The 17,971-nt window shown below is 40.9% G+C and overlaps 1 protein-coding gene across 1 annotated transcript in view; it reads left to right on the top strand.

The window, feature by feature from the left end:
• Positions 1 to 17,129, top strand: part of RAD51B (RAD51 paralog B) — a 355,720-nt gene extending 338,591 nt beyond the window's left edge. The window contains exon 11 of the mRNA XM_079309682.1: positions 16,905 to 17,129. Coding sequence (XP_079165808.1) covers positions 16,905 to 17,056 — 152 coding nt within the window. The 3' untranslated portion in view covers positions 17,057 to 17,129. The remainder of the gene's footprint in view (positions 1 to 16,904) is intronic.
• The last annotated feature ends 842 nt before the right edge of the window (positions 17,130 to 17,971 follow it).

Here is a 17,971-nt window from a genome sequence, read left to right as displayed (position 1 = left end):
CAGCCCCTTTCAGTGTTGAAAGAGATTGATGATACCAGCTCCCCACCCCTGCCTCTAGATCCTGGATTAGAAAGTGCTGGCTGTGGTCAATCTGGTACTAACTTCTAAAAGAATTTACAGATACACAATGGAAGTAAAGCTGAAAAACCTCTGTTTTCCCAGATTGCTGATTCTTTTGTCAACAAGCACAACTACAAAATAAGAAACCCTGCCCTTAATTTACTCCAAAGTAATGAATATGGTGACCAGGCCACCTATAAAGCAGGGCCATAAGCATGCTTCAGGGCACATAACAGTTTGTAACTTACATTCTGATGGGGTACCTGAGTGTATGGCTCTGTGAAAATGATTGCAAAGGGATTGCAAATTTCTGTTTGGATTGCTGTCCAAGTAGAGAGTAGATAATTGTGGTTTATGCTATGTAATAACATGACTTCAAATACTACACAAAAAAATGAAGCTTACATTGCTTACATTTGCATGTAAGTAACTGGTAATGTCATATAATTCTCTAATTTGCACACATTTGGTACCACAGATGTGCAATGTTTTCAAGCCACAGCTTATGAGCAGATGTGATTTACACAGCAATATAAATCACAGCTTCCTAATGCTAGTTAAAGGGTGTAAACTCAAACAAATGTGAGATTTACACCAATTTGGTTTAAGAGAGACTTTGAAAGGCTGTTTACCTCTACATTTAAGAGCAGTTCAGAATGATTATATATGTATGTTTACACTGAATGGAAAATTATAAATCTTCTGAGTCATGACTCAAATGTGAAAAAATCCAGTCTAGATTACCCTTATAAATTATGCTCAGCCTTTGTCTTCCCTAATAGCAGGCAAGGCAAGGTGTGCTCCTCAATGGGAGCACAAGTGTACACTCCTGGTCTGTGGTCAGAGCTAGCATGAGGGCATAGGGCTGTCTGCTACACTCAGCACATGGCCTTCATGTCACACTGCTGCATGTGCCAGTCTACTGGATCCCCACATCATATGACATTCTGTTCAATAGCAATAGGTTTATGTCCTAAAAGTGACTCTGCCATGATGATAAAGGCCATTTCCAATGATTACTGGTACCAACACAGATTTGAAAACATATACTGGTAGGTATGAATGAATTGAAATTGTTTGTTTACAAGGTCAGCATAAACTTTGTACTTTTCTCTTTATGACTGCCAAGGTATGTGATAATATTTCCTATACCTGTGTTGTAGGGATGTGTTGGTATCAATCAGAACAGTAATACATCAGATGGTGTAAATAATAATCCCAAATTAAATGAATTATACTGGCAAATATACAGGGTAGCAACTAATAATTTTCTCTTTACTTACCTGGCTATCCTAGGAATTTGTATGGCTCTGTAGCCATGGTATTTGAGTATCTCCAAACCTCTGAATCTCTGATGTACCTGTTATCTCCACTAAGATCTGATGCATATTAGCCCTGGATAGGTGTGCCACTAAAGTCCTAAAATGAATGAGTCAGAATAATCTCAGAAGTCTATGACCTCTTAATTCACCTGGTGGCTGTGAAGAATTACTGTCCCTCTTGCATAGATGGGAAACCGAGTCATAAAGAACTAAGGTTACATGCCCATAAACACATAAATAGCAACAGAAATGGAATCAGAACTCATGATGTTCAGATCATCAGTCCCTGTCTAGTTGCATTAAGCTACTTTCTCTCCTGTCTTCAGTGAACTGATCATATTTGGTAAAATAGCCAGCAGCTGTTGCTCCTTGCAGTGCAGTGCTTCTATAATGTATGTGTACTTAGAAATAACTGCATATCAGAAAGTTAAGTTAATTGGGTAATGCAGTTGCTTAGTATAATGACAATTGAATTTATCAGCCCTTCTACTCAACTGCTGCATGTAATTTGGGCAATTACTTCATGTGCTGCCATTGTTCTAATTTAATATAGGAATAATAACATTCTTGGACATACAGGCACAAAAATCACTGTATAGTGCTGCTCTGTTTCTCCTTTAAGACATTGGAATGAGGAAAAGGAAGGGACTTGAAGAACAGTAGGTTTTCCCATTCAGTTGAATGAAGTTTCTATGACACAACTCAAAAATCTCTTGAAACAGAGATGGTTGGAAAGAACATTTTAAGTTTTAGCAGCAGACATGTTATTCTAGGGCTGTTGTGCTTCTTTGGAGAGCATAGCCTCTGCAGCTGTGATTTGGGGATTCTGCACCTTTTGCCAGTAAGCAGGTTGGAGCTCTCTGGGTGTGTCTCAGGGTTGTTTTTGTTTTTTTTTTTTTTTTTTTCCTCCAAATACAGTATAGGAGTGTGGAATTTGGCTATATGTAGCAGACATGTAACTTCTTCACTTTGACAACACAACTGACTATGAAAGGGTTAACCTGACTGATGGCAGCACTTCAGTAAAATTGGGGGAGGGGGAACTTAAGTCTCAAGTCTTAATAAAATGCAGGTGTTTTATTGTTAGGTTTAAAATGTCTTAAGACTCCAGCAGGCATTTGAAAACAAGGGGAAAAATGTGCTATTGAATAAGAACCTTGAAAAGGCAACAACAGGTAGTGCAAGGCATCAACAGAGAATTCAGCTTTCACTAGCTAAGACCTGCCTTAAAGTTCACAGAGTGAAAACAAAACATAAATATTAACTGAATAACACCTCTCACAATGTGCATTTGACTTCTGAGGTATTACAGCTGGGATTAACTTTTGACATTCTGCTTTCCACCATTGTGACTTTGCTGTCTTACTGGCTGCACAGGGTATTTATACTCATTCTGCAACCTCTCTTCTTCCTTCCCAGTCTGATTGGGGTGTTGATGGGGTGGCAGCATGAGCAATGCATTCACAGTGTACAGATAGCTCTGCTACATCATTTGCAGCTGCTTTTATGTCAGGGATAGGAATTTTTTTTGTGTTGGGGGAACAAAACTACTTTTAAAACAAGCTGATAAAAAGTAGTTGTAAAGAAATCACCAATCACTATTTTTTTCTTCTATTCCCTCTCTTTATCACTAATAATTTGAGGGAGCATTTGTCAGTAAACTGCACTGCTTAGGTCACAGAGTAGAGGGATTGCACTGAACTTTGATCTTTAACTTCAAGTTCTTCACTTATTTGGTGAATTAACATTTATACAACTTTCTAAAGGGAAATGGGACCTGATGAATCAGAGAATGTACTCATGATTGCCCAAGATTACTACACCAACATCCCTATGGGCCTTAATTAGTGTGGGTGTTTTTGGGACCTGTGTGGTGAAAACAGTAACTAATTACTGCCCATAAAAACTCAGCCCAGGGAGAAAATCAGGCATCGATTTTCCTGGCCTTAGCCTTGGTGATGTAAATAAGCTGTTACTACTACAGAAGGGCAGAAGTAGTCCTTGGAGTCCCTGATAGGATGGAAAACAAAAGAAAAATTTGGTGTGAGAGTCTTGCAGCTGCAGTATAGTAGGAAACAGAGAAGCAACAATGAAGATGACAAGTGAGATATAAACAGTTCTAAGCAAAAAATATAAGTGGCATACAGAAAAGTCAATGGCAAAGAATAAAAATTAAGCTGATTTATTAGCAGTGAAGCTAATAAACCTGAGAACCTGCCAGGTCTTGTTTTACACAGAGTAGAGGGCTCGTGACAGCTTGAGTAAATAATTCAGAATACCAAACAACAAAACGAACTCCTCCATTATCAGAATAGGAAACCCAAAAAAGGCCAGTCTGTGTGCTTTCTGTGCACCACTGCCCTGCATCCTTGCTAGAGTCACTGGCCATCCAAACTGACAAGCTGGAATACAGGCATCAGACATACATGGCAGAGATGAAGGAGGAGGGAGTGTAGATTTCTCTTCACACAACTTTCTAAATGAACCTTTTGTAGTCTCCACCATCATCAAAATTAGATGTATTTCTGAGAGGCATTTTCTGGAGATGCAGTGGAAACAGACTGCAGCTTAAGGGAGAGGCAAAGAGTAGGAATATTCACTAAGAGTATCTCAGAAATCCTGGTAGGAATCTTCAAGTTGGCCTGATTGTGCTCAGGATCATACCCTTGAGGAAAGAAGTATTTGTCAGCATTTGTTAGCTGCTCACAATTTTAGATCTTCTCTGGCCTTCTCATTTCCTCCTTTGCTTTGTAGGACTGCTTTCATCCCACTCCTACTCTTCTTTGCAGATGCCAGTTCCTGTTTCTAATGTCAGCAGTTCTCAATCTTCTCAGATAACCCTGTTGTTGTTTGTGCCTTGCTACGTGAGGGAAAGAACCCATGCTTTCTGTTCCCTCCTAAAAAGTCACTGCAGCTCTAGCTCCAGCAAACCTAACCCAGCCCCTGCTCTACTCAACTTCTGCCCAAATCCAGCATGCAGCTGCAAGACTAGCAATGTCTCTGGTCTCAGTGTGGGGAAATAACCAAAATCACTGTTAAGAGCATGGGTTCTTTATTCTCCATCAAACTGGCCTTTATTTTTCCTTTCTAGCCTTACAATTATTCTTGAATTTTCTGATATACATTGTCTCTGGGAGCCACTAAAAAGTAGTGAATGGATTTACAATAAAATATGTACAGCTCTGCCAAATCAACTCTGAAATAATAGTGATGTCAATAACTGAAAATCTCAAGACAAATACTTTATAGTAGTACTAAATATTATCAGTAATCCTTAGTGTTAGGCCTCTTACTTATCTCTGCAGATACTGCTAACTATTCCATATCATACAAGAGAAAGATTCTTCCTCTAAACACATTATGTGCTGTAAAATTCTGTTGTATGTGATTCAAAGAATCAATAACCTTTGTATCCTGTCTCTTATTCCTCCATCTTTGCATGATGAAAGTTCCCCTTCCAAATTTCATTTGCCTCGTGTATACTTATTGTAAATGCCTGAAATGGAAACAGATTTCTTCACAGCTTTATTCTATACATAATAAAAATGTAGTTAACTACTTTCAAAAGAAGCAAAGATTCCCATATAAAATAATAACAATAACAATGCCAATAATAATAATTATTTTAATCTGGAGGGTGACATGAATAGTGAGATTGTGACAATGGCACAGAGAACAGACAATATTAATATCAGAGTATCAAAGAAGACCAAAATCTTTGCTTTTGTGGTACTCTTACAATAGCATCTTAGTGTATTTTAAGAAATGGCTAAGGATATTTTTAATCTTAGTCTTCAATTTTTGTAAGTGGAGCAAAGAAGTGCCTCCCCTAGTTTATTTTTTATTTCTTCTAGCCTAGTGTAAAATATCTTAGCATTGTACCTTTTACAGGTGAAAGGTAAATAGCTGCACCTGTAGCTTTTTAATGAGAGTGAAATGCCTGAAGTGCTTGCATGCAGAGCAGCAGGGCCTGATGCCCTTCATTTCAAGATAGCTTAGAAATAGGCTTAAATGGGAATGGTGCAGATGCCTCCACCCAAGACTCAGAAGGGATAGGTACGAGTAAGTACAGAACTGTTTGCTTTCCCTTTCCCTTGCTTTACTGTGGGATACTCACAAACATTTAATTAAAGCTATTGTATGCATGCTTAACTTGGAGATATCTGTGGTTCCTTGAAACCATTACACAGGAGCACCAAAGAAAATACAAGGGAGTCACTGAAGGAAAATACAAATGAATTAGAAAAGCATAGCAACCAGAGAATACATTTCCCATAATACAACAGTCAAAGGTCATGAGATCACAGATGCTCAGTTGCTCATGCATATCATCTATTCTCTCCACTTGCATGCTTGCTCCAGAGAGGGCAAAGATTTAATGAGGATGGGGCTAGCTTTAGCAGTTCTCACCCTTCCTCACACCCTACATCTCAAAGAGCACTGAAAGCCTCTTTGAAGTTGGAACAGACACACATTGAACTGTCCCAATGCACACATACAATCTGGAGTTTTCTCATCAGGTACAAAAATACAAGGTGACTGTTCTCTTCCGGCTGCCCTGGATGTGAACAAAGCTCTCGAATCAAAGACTTGCTGAATTGAGGAGTGGAAAGAAGTTTCTCCATTGCATCTGTCTTTTCAGCCTGCAGTAGCAGCCCTTCTCAGTCTCACAGTTCCTATTAGTCAGTTCATTTTTCCCAGCTCCTCAAGAAGAAATCCTGTTCAGACAAAACAGCACTCTATTTACAGGAAGCTTGGCAGGGTCAAGAAGTGACTGTGAAACCCATCTCTTGTTAAAACACATACAGTATCTGCTCTGATGTAGATACAGCTAGGACTCAGCAATCTCTGATTTGCTATCAAGGCCTTGAAGGTGATCTCACAGTCAGATTTGTTAAACTTGGTGACATTGTATTATCACTTAGCAGAGCTAACTCAGTTGCTCCAAGTCCCACTTAATCTATGCAGCTCACTACCCACAGCTTCTGACCTACTTAGTCACTTCCTGTCTTTGATTTTTGTTTAAAGCCTCTTTTCTGTGTTGGCATGTGACTGCTGTTTAATCTTAATCAAACTTCCTTGGACTTCCATTACTGTCAAGTACAGCTTCTCTCACTGTAATATCCACCCTTCTGAGTGGAAGAAAACTGATTTACAGCCAACAGTCTGCCACTTCTCTTATGCTCTATGTTCATCTTTGCTTTGTTTTTCTTCCTGTGTGAATCACTTCTTCCCCCTTTCTGACACACCATGCTGCACTTTGTTTCCCTCGATCTGTCAGTGGCTGAAATGCTGCTCTGCACACCTTCCTGCAGAGATCTGTGAGTATTATAGTGTGTGCCCAGCTACCATGTGCAGATTCAGAAAAGGCTAAACACAAAGAAACTGAGTTGGTCACAGGCTGCTTCAGAAAGTCAGCTCGTTTAACACACTTTTGCTTCTGACCCGAAGTGATGACCACTCAGTTCCCTTATGCCTTGCCTAAAGCTCCTTATGCAAAACACAGCTGTTTAATCTGTGCCTCCCCACCTAGCACCTTCCCTGTTACTTCAGGGCACTTGTTAACTTTATAGATGCTGAAAGTCCTTACCAGCTTAAGGACTTTCCCAGTTCTCAGTGGTTCTGTGTGCTGCAGTAATGTGTCTTTGAAACAGACTCCTTTAGCCCATTTCCTTCCATGAACAGAATCCAATCTAAAGGCATTAATCCAGTACCACGGTGATTTGCCTGCACAGGGGCACTTCTGAACTCATGGGCTCAGCTGATTTTCAAGATTCCTTCACCAGAACAGGGAAGTTCAAAGATGTGTCCTGGTGCTCTTAGTGACCCAATGTTCTTTGAATGCCAGATACAAAACATTTAGTGGCAATGTCATCTGCATGTAACACACGTAGGAGAGATTTGTTCAATCCCCTCTTGCATGTATGCTCTTTCCTGACCTTTTTCAATATGCCTGGTTCTGCTTTGCTCTCTTTCTCCTACTTCTGCGCTCATCAGCACTCAACCACTTTTGAGTCTTGTTGTTATTAACATCTGGAGGTTATGTGACCCACCACTGAGTGCAGCCTTGTCCTCTTAGGAAGCAGAAAATACCATACACTTTTGGAAGGACAAATTAGCTACAGGCCACTCTCCCTAAGCCTCTCCTTCAACTTATCTCAAACTGTATTTTTGAACTGCAGTCACTATGCACTGTAAGTTGAAAACAACCACTTGAGCCCTTTCCAGCGAGGCTTTGATGCTAGGCATGGAGGAGAGATAAGCAGCACATTGAAGTTGTGGTATCTCTGTAACTGAGGGCAAGGAGTGAATGGAAACATACCCTCCTTCTGGCACTGCCTGCCTCTGGGTGAGGGAGAGGAACAAACTGAGCAGCTTGGGTTCACATGGCAGGAGCCAGCAGCCTCCCAGCTGATGACAGATTAGACTCAGGGCCTGCTTAGTGGGAAGGCTGTGATTAGACTTCAGCAACATCTGTCTCTAGCACTAAAGGAATCACTGCTGCAGGCTGTGATTTTCTCAGCAAACTGTAATTACACCAGGAACCTCATTGCTGCTGTTTTTCTCAACAACTTAAGTGCAAAAAAAAAATGTGAGTAAGGGTGCAGGAAAACTGAAACTGTAAAAGGAGCAGGAAAGAGGCACCTGTTTGTTTTTGTTCAGCTCATTCCAATTATTTTCTCTCAGTTTCTTAGATTTGTATGAATCACAGACTGTTTTTTCCTAGAAGTCAGTGCCAAGGTTTGACTACCTGAAGTTGGCCTGCCATCCACCTGAAGCTGATGGTACACATCCTCTCTGTCCACTCACATCCCATGGCATCTCAGACAAGTGTGGTGGCACTTGCAGAAGGTGTCATACCAGCCTTTCCTTGGCAGTGTCACCTCTTTCCTCCCATGGGGGCAGCAGTATAGAGAGCTGGTCTCTGATCACAACTGTTCTCAGGGCATTCCCAGGGAGGTATGGCCTGGGCAGAAGTGTGGGATATGGGAGATTGCTCAAGATGAATTTAAACCTTACTCCCAAAGGCCCTGTTTAGACTAGGCTGAACTTAAAAACTGTTAGGTTGTATATAGTAACTCTCTGTTTTAAATGATGCAGAAAAAGCATAAAAGTTTGAACTCCCAGGTAAGTTTTGCCAAAATAATAATGTCAAAAAAGAGCAGGATTTCCTTGCAAGATTTCTCTGCTGGAAAAAAAATTTTGTTTGTGCAGTTCTAACTCCATGGTAGCTCATTTGCCATTCTTTACTCAGAATACAAGAAGAAACAGGGGTGGTTTTTTTAATGTATGTGTAGGAGAGGAGGAGAAATATCTAAGACAGATAGAGCTTGCCAACAGAGCTTTACCATCCAATACTTAAGATGTAGACAAGATCAAAATGATTCAAACTAATCTATGTACTTCCTTCTTAACTCTTCTCACAGCATAAATGTGACTTTTAGCATACTTTGAAGGCAAGAGCGTCTTGTCTATGTTAAGCATTTTATATCAACACCATACTCATCTAGAAGAAAGCAGAATAGTTCCTTACCAGCATGTCTGCCCTTCATCCTGCAGCACATCTGGCAGCACAGCCAGGCATGAGAGTGTGGCAGCAGGAACTTGACCCTTGGGTCTGAAAGCACTGGGAAGGCTGCACATTGGCAAGCAGATCCCTATCTTCAGAGCCAAGCCTCTACAGACTGGTGACACATCTGGAGTAGTTTGGAATTGGCACAAATGGCTGTGCACAAGGAGGAGAAAGGAAAGGTTAGAAGGAAAGTGGAAAAAATGCCTCTTGCACATTTCACTTTCTTTTCCATCTGCTTGTGTGCTGTTGCTGTGAGCTATTAAACAGGTTCAGTGCTCTTTCCCAGAAGGGTCTGTGATTCAGTGGAGATGGAGAATGATCCCTAAAACCTAGCAGCTTGAATGGAAGGAGCCATAGGAGTGATGTTTCTCTGATTGACTATTCTGCTAAAGATACTTGGGAATTCAGCACTTAGGGCAGTAGCCAGGGATGCTGTTCTGGCTTCTCACACCTGAAACTCCTAGCAGTCAGTGGCTACTCCTGGGTACTTCTGACTCATTCTTGTCAAACTAGGTGAGTCTCTCTTGTTTCTTGCCTTCCAAGCAAAACTTCCCAACTCTCCTGGACTGGTTCCAAAATTCGAGGAGAGCAGATTACTCAGGCAAAAGGTGTTTGCAGACCTTGCGACTGTAGCTTGGGGAGATAAAGGTAGAGAGGGAGGATCAGGAGAAGGTGGAGTGGGTGTACAGTGACTGCCAAGGCCTGAGCAAAAGAGCTCAGAGTTTTTTTGCATCCATTCAGATGCTCAGCAATTTCCTGCATTGTTTCTGCAATCAGCGTGTTCCACCTGCTTTTACTTAACCATTTCCTGTTTACGGCTTCCAAAAAACTGGTGAAATCACTAATCTGCCACAAGATCAGTCTTTATGGTCCCTTTTGGGCAGGCTTCACTCACCTTTTTTTCTGTCTTCAGTACACAGATCTTTCAGACTGAGGCACTGTGTGCTGTGTGTGCATGTCTGCGTGCATGTGTGTGTGCTTGCAGCCAGTAGTTATGTCAGGAAACTATGTGCTTGCTCATGAGTTCTTTCTCTTAAGATATGCCCCTTTTTTTCCTTCTAATGCTTGCTGGTTTTTGCCAATTTGAACAAAGAAACAAGCAGTAGCACTGAGGGCTGGTGCCTTTTTCTGCAGAACAGAGGGCTCCTGATATTCAGAGGAATGGGATCTTCCCATTACAATCAAGTATCTACGTGCTCTCTCACCAATGAGGAATTTGTTCTCTGCATAGCTTACCCATGCTTCAAATTACTGTCTAGATTTGAAAACAATGAGGCATTTTCTTCTAGTCTGCCATTCAGTTTCTCAGATGTGAAAGGCAAGGTGTGAGGAGAAGGAAGGGTGAACCAAAGAAAAATAAATCTCTTTTTTACAGTGTAGATGTCTCCCACAAGTGCCCATCAGACACTTAGTCATGTCTTGCAGAAATCACTAGAAAAGTCTGCACTCTTCAAATCTACTTTCCGTGGCTATACTGCAGGTAACACCACAGCCACCACTAAAACAAAATTTGTCACTGCTTTTCCTGTTTGTTTACTCTTTTTATTTCTCTTCTGAAGCAGTGAAAATAGATTCTTAAGTTTCCTCTCTGATTCTCATGCTCTTCCACAGTGCTGCAATGTTTGGGTTGTGGTGAGCAATGCAGAGGAATGTTCTCTTCTTAAAATAAATCATGGAAACATTTCTGTTGGAATCAGGGCTTGTAGAAGTTTATTTTTTTTAAAAAAAAAGAAGAATGTCAGGCCAGCTTTGGCCTGGCACAATATCCCTTTAGAGGGAACAAACTTCTGATGCTTGTCAGTGTATGTGTACTGACATATGTATGTGTGTGTATATATATACATGTACATTTATATACATACTGGTGTGTGTGCCAGCTACACTGGTATAACTGAGCACTGAAATCATCCTGTAAGAACACTGGACATGTTGGTCCTGTCAGACAGATCTGCAAATTCCTGAACTATCTCTGCTGCAAGTTAGTGTAAGTCAGGATGCTTACTCTGTCAGCTTAGGCACAGAGGAGTTGATCTATAGCATGCACCAGCACTGCTGCTGAGCTGTTTCACACTTGGGAAATGAAGCTGCTATGCTCACACTCTCACATGTTTCTGGATATTTTAACAAGAACACAAACCCCCCCACTCTCCATTTTAACTGCAATATAAACATGCAGCAGTATCACTTCTGTGTGGGTTATAAGGGATGGTCTGGGCATCATTGATGTCCAGGCAACTGTCTGCTGTAGGCATAGCACAAGCCCACTTAGATCAGAGTTTGCTGAAGTATCCTTCAAGCTGTTTGTGAGCAGCTTTTGAACTTGCTTCAGGGAAAGGAAGCAGTTGTTTTCTGCACAGAAGTCTCTTTCAGATTGGCCCAAGTATGTAAAATGATTACTTTGGTTCCCATCCAGCACAATTCATTCAATATTTTGTGTCAGGGTAGTTGTCATCAGTGGCATTTGCCTAGGGTGAGTCATACCTATCCAAGCAATGATCTGAGAGAGCCCTCAGATCTTTCACATTTTCATTATACAGGGTACAGCCCTAGTAAATTCATGGTCATATTGGACCACACAGCACTTTATAGAGCAGCTCCTTCTAACCAGATTTCAGCCCAAGAGGCAGCTACTTCCAAAAGAGATTCTCTGGTTCAGCGTCCATCTTTGTTTTCCAAATGTTTTTTTCACCACACTGCTTTCTGGTTACACTGTATATTTGGGTGCACTCAATATTTTTGCACTCTTCCTCTGTCCCAAAATTGAAGGCAAGCTGAACTATATGAAAATGAAGTGATAACTAAAATCCTCAAGGAAAATGGCAGGAGGTGTAGAGGACCATGCAAGACTCTTTCCAGGAAATGGGCAGAAGGTTCATCACATGAGTCACTGTAACCTTAGATGACTAAATTCTTGAAGAATAATATGATACTGCTCAGGACAGTTCCGGAGGGAGACTAAACCTTCTTAAATAGCAGTTGTTTGGTTTTTTGTTCGTGATTCATTCCTGAGGAAATTGCTGAGTCTCCGGCCAGGAACAGGGAGAAGTGCAGGCAGTGCCAGCCCTCCTAGGCAGAGGCAGCAGGCAAAGCTTGCTGGGGTGCACATCCTGCTGCTCCTTGCACCAGCTCTCCTGCCCAAGGAGCTGGGAAGGGATCAGGAGCACTCTGTGGCTGTCCTGCCCTAGTGAATAGAGTAAAACAGGATCACTGAATCAATTCACAACATGTTTTTGTGTAGCAACAGGTATGAGACCAAGAGGAAATGAAAGTATTTAAACTCTAATTCCAGCTTATTTTCAAAAGTTTTCTTGCTCTTTCCTCTCCAACCAGTTAACCAAGTCCTATCAATAAAACTAGCCCAGAGCTCTAAATTTGGATTTCAGAGATGATCTGAGAATTTTAAGCCAGTAACAACAGAGGCAGTCAGATGCCCTCCAGAACAACCTCAGAGGAGCTCAGAGGAGCATTAACAGCACTGGGAAATGTTTGCAGTAGTATCTTAAGTGTGGAGAAACCCCAATGTTCCAGCACACTGCTGTCAGTTCCCATCTTGATGAGTTTCACCCAAACATTTAGCATTTCAGCATTAGTTCTGTGTCTCATAATACCATTTATGTAATGATTGCTCATTTGGTTCCCATTAAAATAATGGTATTTCTTCTGCAAACCACTGCCTGTAAAAATCAAGTCACGCAGTTTCTCTTTAGATTGTAATAAAGGAAATAAATAGTAGGATACACACTGTAATTCTCAGAGAATGGGGGAGGCTTTTTTCCCTCTCTTTGACATAAAAAGTTCAGACATCAGAGTTAGGAATGTGAAAGATTAAGGGTTGATGAATCCATCTCCTGCAAAAACAGTGTGGTTACTCTCCAGCAAATGTTCCTGTATTGATAAAAGAGTCTACAGCTCTCCATAGTCAGAGAGTCATGTCTCTCTAAAACCGGTAAAATGGAAGGTGTAGCTCTCTCAAGTCATCACAGTGCCACTATACTTTGAGGCAGTGTAGACTGATTCCTTATATTGTATATACCAGCACTGTGAGGAATTCAGTTTCAAATGTCTCAAACAATGGGGGTTTCTTCGCTTCCTGTGGGAGCCTGCTCTGCAGCCTAACTCGTTTCACCATCTGGAGCATTTTCCTGAGTGTCTGCTCACTTTAAACTTTCTTTTATTTGTGTGCCCACTATTTCTTCTTAAAGGTAATTTGCCAAAAGTTTCTGTTGTGCAAAATTCACGTTCCGTTGTGCTTTTTTATTTTTTATGAGGATTGAGAAAACCCTGAAGGATTGATAACTTCTTCTCTTTGCTTTTTCTTCCTCAGAAATAATAATAAGTAATTAATAATAAGTAATTAATAATATATTACTGCTTTTTTTTCCATTCATCTCAACGATGTACAAGGAAGGTCAACTTTGTTGTACTCTTTACAGATGGGAAAAATTGAAGCACAGGGCAGGAAGCAACTTGCCTGAGATGATTCAATGAGCCCGTAGCAAGACTTGGATTTTTAAGCAGGTCTCCACAGTACTGCCCTACTTTTTTCTTATTTTTTTGGTTTTTTGGCCCAGTCTAGTTCCCTTTGGCTTTGTTGGAGTACCTAGGAAGGACAAACTTTCCATGAACTTTATTCAGCATTGCAATATTGTAACTGAAAGGTCAGCTTGTTGAATATTTAACAGTTACTATCTTTCCAGTGTGTTGGTCAAGCATCCTAATTAAGTACTGATAAATAAAACCAACAAAGCATTTTAACAGACTAATTCAGTCCCTAGGGCCCCTGAGCTGAATTTCCTCCAGCTAGCCTGTGTTTTCCCAGTTGTGGATTGTGCAGATTGAACACAGTATATATCAAGCACACTCTTATCAGCACACTGCAGGGAGATTTCCTTCCTTCTCAGTGCCACCATGCTTACTTCACCTGTTGTATTTCCCTTAGCTCAGTGGTTTTCAGTAAGTGTGTTTCTCAGAACCTGGGTAGTTGCTGAATTGTAAATCTTCCAGTTTGGAATGATAACACCACAATGTGTAGAGCATGATACAGTGGGTAGGGAGCCGTAGTGAGCAGCCTTAGCTGGGTGTCAGCAGCAGAGGGACAGCACACAGATCCTCCTGGCTGCTGATAATTGTCAAAGTATGCCAGCAAGTGAAGTCTGTAGCATTATTCCCATACTGCTCCTTCCAGCCTCCTGCATTCCAGATATCATTGCACCATCATCTGAGGATTTACCGAAAGCCACAGGACTGCTGGAGGTCACTGAGTACATTACCTTTGCTTTCAAACTGAGTTTGAGAAACTACCAGCAGTGTCAAGCCTGTGTCTCCTGACCATATGAATAGAGGAAGCTAAGAAGCAACAATGATTACATAAGGCAGGGAAATCCCCCTCAAACTTCTCCTAGACTACCTCAAACTGAAGCTGATTTGCATACATACAGTGCAAATAATTTTGCAATGGCTTCTAGCCCCACAAAAGGGTTATATATCCTTACTTATAATGATACAATCAGGCCAGTAATCTGAGTTGAGTCACTCAGAGAAGATAAGAAAAGATCAAATCAGAGCCTGTGTAGAAATCTAAGTGGTTTTATGTAGTGCATAGGCCTGCTTCAGGTGCAGATACAACTGGGTATTGTTATTCCACAGAAAATCAATGGGAACTGTTCAAGACCTGTTAATAACTATTCTAGAAAAACAACGTGGAAAAAACTCTATGTTATGTTTTATGATTTGTGATCATGGATGGGTGGTATCATACATGGCTTCCTATACAAACCCTGTTTGGTAGAAAATGCACCTTACTGAAAACTAGAAAAAAGCTATGGTATTCTTGTAGTTAAAAACAATGGTCATCCACTTTGCAAAACCTGAGGCTCATTTGGCCTGGTATTCCTGAGTGGTGCTGTTCAAAAAGCAGAGGTGGTAAACAGACTTCCAAGATTCCTGTGATTTGTTTTAAACATCATGGTTTAACAGAAACAAACAAGTAAGCCAAAAGAGACAGCATATTGAAAATGCGCATTTACTGGCTTATCTAAAGCTCAAAAATGTAGTTGGCTGATATGACACTACCAAACTATTTTTTGTTATCTTTTATGCTCTGGGAATGACAATGTTCATAAGCCTAGTACATCATGACTGTGGAATGCCTGGATTCCATAGAATTCTTGAAGACAGGTGGTATTTTCTGCTCTCTTGCTTAGAGAATGAGGCTTGGAGATTCGTTTGTTTGTTTGTTTGTTTGAAAAGGAGACTTCTCAGGGGCTTACTATGAACTGCTTCTTTGGAAAGAATTGCTTGCTTACTCTTTCCTATCTTTTTACTGAAATAAGTTCTCTGGTACATTTCCTGTCAGCCCTCTCCCAAAGCTAGATGGAGTATATACAATTCAATTCTTCAATTATTCTCTCCCAGTAAATTCACAGAAGGACTTCCTGTACATTTTTTGGGTTGTCAAGCCAGCTCTATATTAACAATGAGTACATTTGGGTAATGCTGTAGATGCTTTGCAGTAAATACCAAAGCTGTTTCAGACAGTTTTAGAGGTGGTTTTGTCAGTGTAGCATATTTCCCTTGAAGAATATGGGAAATGAGAGTTAGCCTCATTGTTAGTATGGTTATACCAGGACAGCTATGTGAGCAACTCTTTTCTAGTGTTGTTGCTTTTCATATAGTTACCAAACAGAGCTAAAGAGGAAGAGGAAAACTGAGACATAATTTACTTTGACAACCTGTGCAATAAGCCTTGGGTTTCTTCTACAATATCCCCTCTGTTAATCATGGCTTGTTACTGTGAGATATCCTTCCTTTCACTTTCCTCCTTTCAGGTTTACTGACTTTCTTTAAAGCTTTGGTACAGCACAGTAGGAATCAGCCCAGGTATGAGCTGGCTGTTCTGCAGAGTCCTTCAGCACCTGAGGGCTCTCTGTGCTATGATGGAGTTTCTTTCAGTGGGTCATCTGGAGAGACTGGAAAAGAAATATGTGTTTGAATAGGCCTGGGATGCCTTGCAACACAGTTAATAGCAGCAAACCTGAGGACATGACATGATCTGACTGATGATTAGTACCTAGGATATTTTGGTCCTAGTAACTGTGTGTGTTTCTTCAGCTTGTGTTCATCAGCTTGCAGGTTGCTCAGGAAGGCTTTCATTTTGGTTTTAAATATTTCCTCCCACAAACAACAGTCTGTTTTCTATATAAAGTGTCTAATCACAGTCATATAATATCCTTTATTTACATAAAGAGCATCATCCCAAAACACTTTACAGCCTGGCATTGACAGAGGACTAAGACTAGAAGAGGAGCAGCTTATACTGATTGGGAAGCAGGCTCTGATCTCAGCCTAGGTATTAATAAAGCATATAAAGTGGAGCCATAATATTCTCTCTGAATCCAAGGCAATTTGCTGTTAGTTAGAAAATATATTGCTATAAGCTGTGCTCTGTTAAACTCTAGAAAATGTTGAACATGAGCTGTATGAGCTGAATGTCTATCTTCTTGCACATCCCATTCTCTATTCATAGGTACTGGCTACCAAAAGTCAGTTTTATTGGAAAATTAGGGTGGTGCAAAGTACCCTAGCAAGTACAGTATTCTCAGAAAATACATGCTGGCCTTTGGAGAGCTCTGGCAAAGAATGGCAAAGGGCCCTCAACTAGTCTAAAGTTTGGCTCTGCAGCACATCAAAAAATTTGCTAGCCACAATGAGAAGGAGAGTACACTGGTAACTAAAGGACAACCAGACAGGCAGAAAAAGAGGATCATTACATCCATGTCAATCAATTTTCAGCAAATTTGTAAAATTACTTCATTGTGAACTTATTACCTTGATTTGCTTTGCTTATTAAATGGGTTTCCAAGTGGTTGTTTGCTAGAGGAAATGGCAACTTTTCAATCTCATTCGGAAGTACTGTGATTGAAGCATCTTGTTTTTATTGTGTGTTTCAGACCGAAAGGATCAAGCAAATGTAGTTTGGGAAGGAACCAATCCTGCCCTGCAGCCCATACGAGTGAGGAACACTGCCTTGAAAGACACTTCACATGATGCTGCTTTACCCAGCACTGCTGGTGAGACTTCAAGAAATGCATCAAATCTGTAGAAAAGACAAATGAAACCTCCCCAAAGGCTTGAATGAACCATAATATTGGTTTTCAAAAATCTGGTGAAGCAGATTTTCTTGAGCATTCTTCTTTTGTCCCTTCAAAGACTAACTTTAAAACCAAGTGAGGTTCTTTGTATGTGTGGGGCCACACTTAACTCTGAACTTATGGAAAATCTGTCTTTTGCTTAGGTTAATTTAAGTGACTTAATAATAAAAGCCTCTGAACAACAAACATGCTACTAAAGAAGTGTAGGCCACATGTGCCTTTCTAATTTACCTCACCACCTCATCAATTTGGAGGAACCAGTGGCCAAGCACAGGAGTGTCCACAGCCCAAAACACAGTGAAATGTTCACCTCTTTTTTTGTGAGAGAATGATAAGCCCACTCAGTGGCTTCATTATGAAGCAGTAGTACTGTAAGTACTTATTCCTGTAACTCACTTGGAAATCATCAGAAATGCTGTGAGAGTTACAAATAGCTGTGCTCTGACTGTGCAGAATGTTAGCAGAACAGGTAGCAATCTAAACAGTGGGAAGATTGATGTATTACAGCTGCTCAGCCTTCTCTGTCTTCAAAGCACTTCTGAAGTATTCACAACATGACTGCAAACCACAGAACTTTTTACTCACCTTACAGACTTAGAGAATGTATGACTTGCTCAAGGCCACTAAAAGCATCCCTGGCTGTGCTGTGATCAGGATCTGGTTGTTCCCAGCTCTCAAGCCTACAGGAAAGCCATAGCTTCAGTTAGTGCCAGCTGCTGCTGCACTGTCACCAATGGCCTGAGAGGCTGGTTCTGTCCTCTGCCACCACAGAGGACCCTCTTGAAAAGCAGGTACAGAGATATGAGAGGTCTGGAGTAGTGCAGAATGGCTGTAGGCAACCCAGAGGGAAGTGAGCTCAGTGAGGC

The sequence above is a fragment of the Erithacus rubecula genome, assembly GCF_903797595.1.
Source record: "Erithacus rubecula genome assembly, chromosome: 6".
In the NCBI taxonomy this organism is placed as follows: domain Eukaryota; kingdom Metazoa; phylum Chordata; class Aves; order Passeriformes; family Muscicapidae; genus Erithacus; species Erithacus rubecula.
Note: the sequence above shows the minus strand (reverse complement) of the source record. Positions and strands in the feature narration are given on the sequence as shown.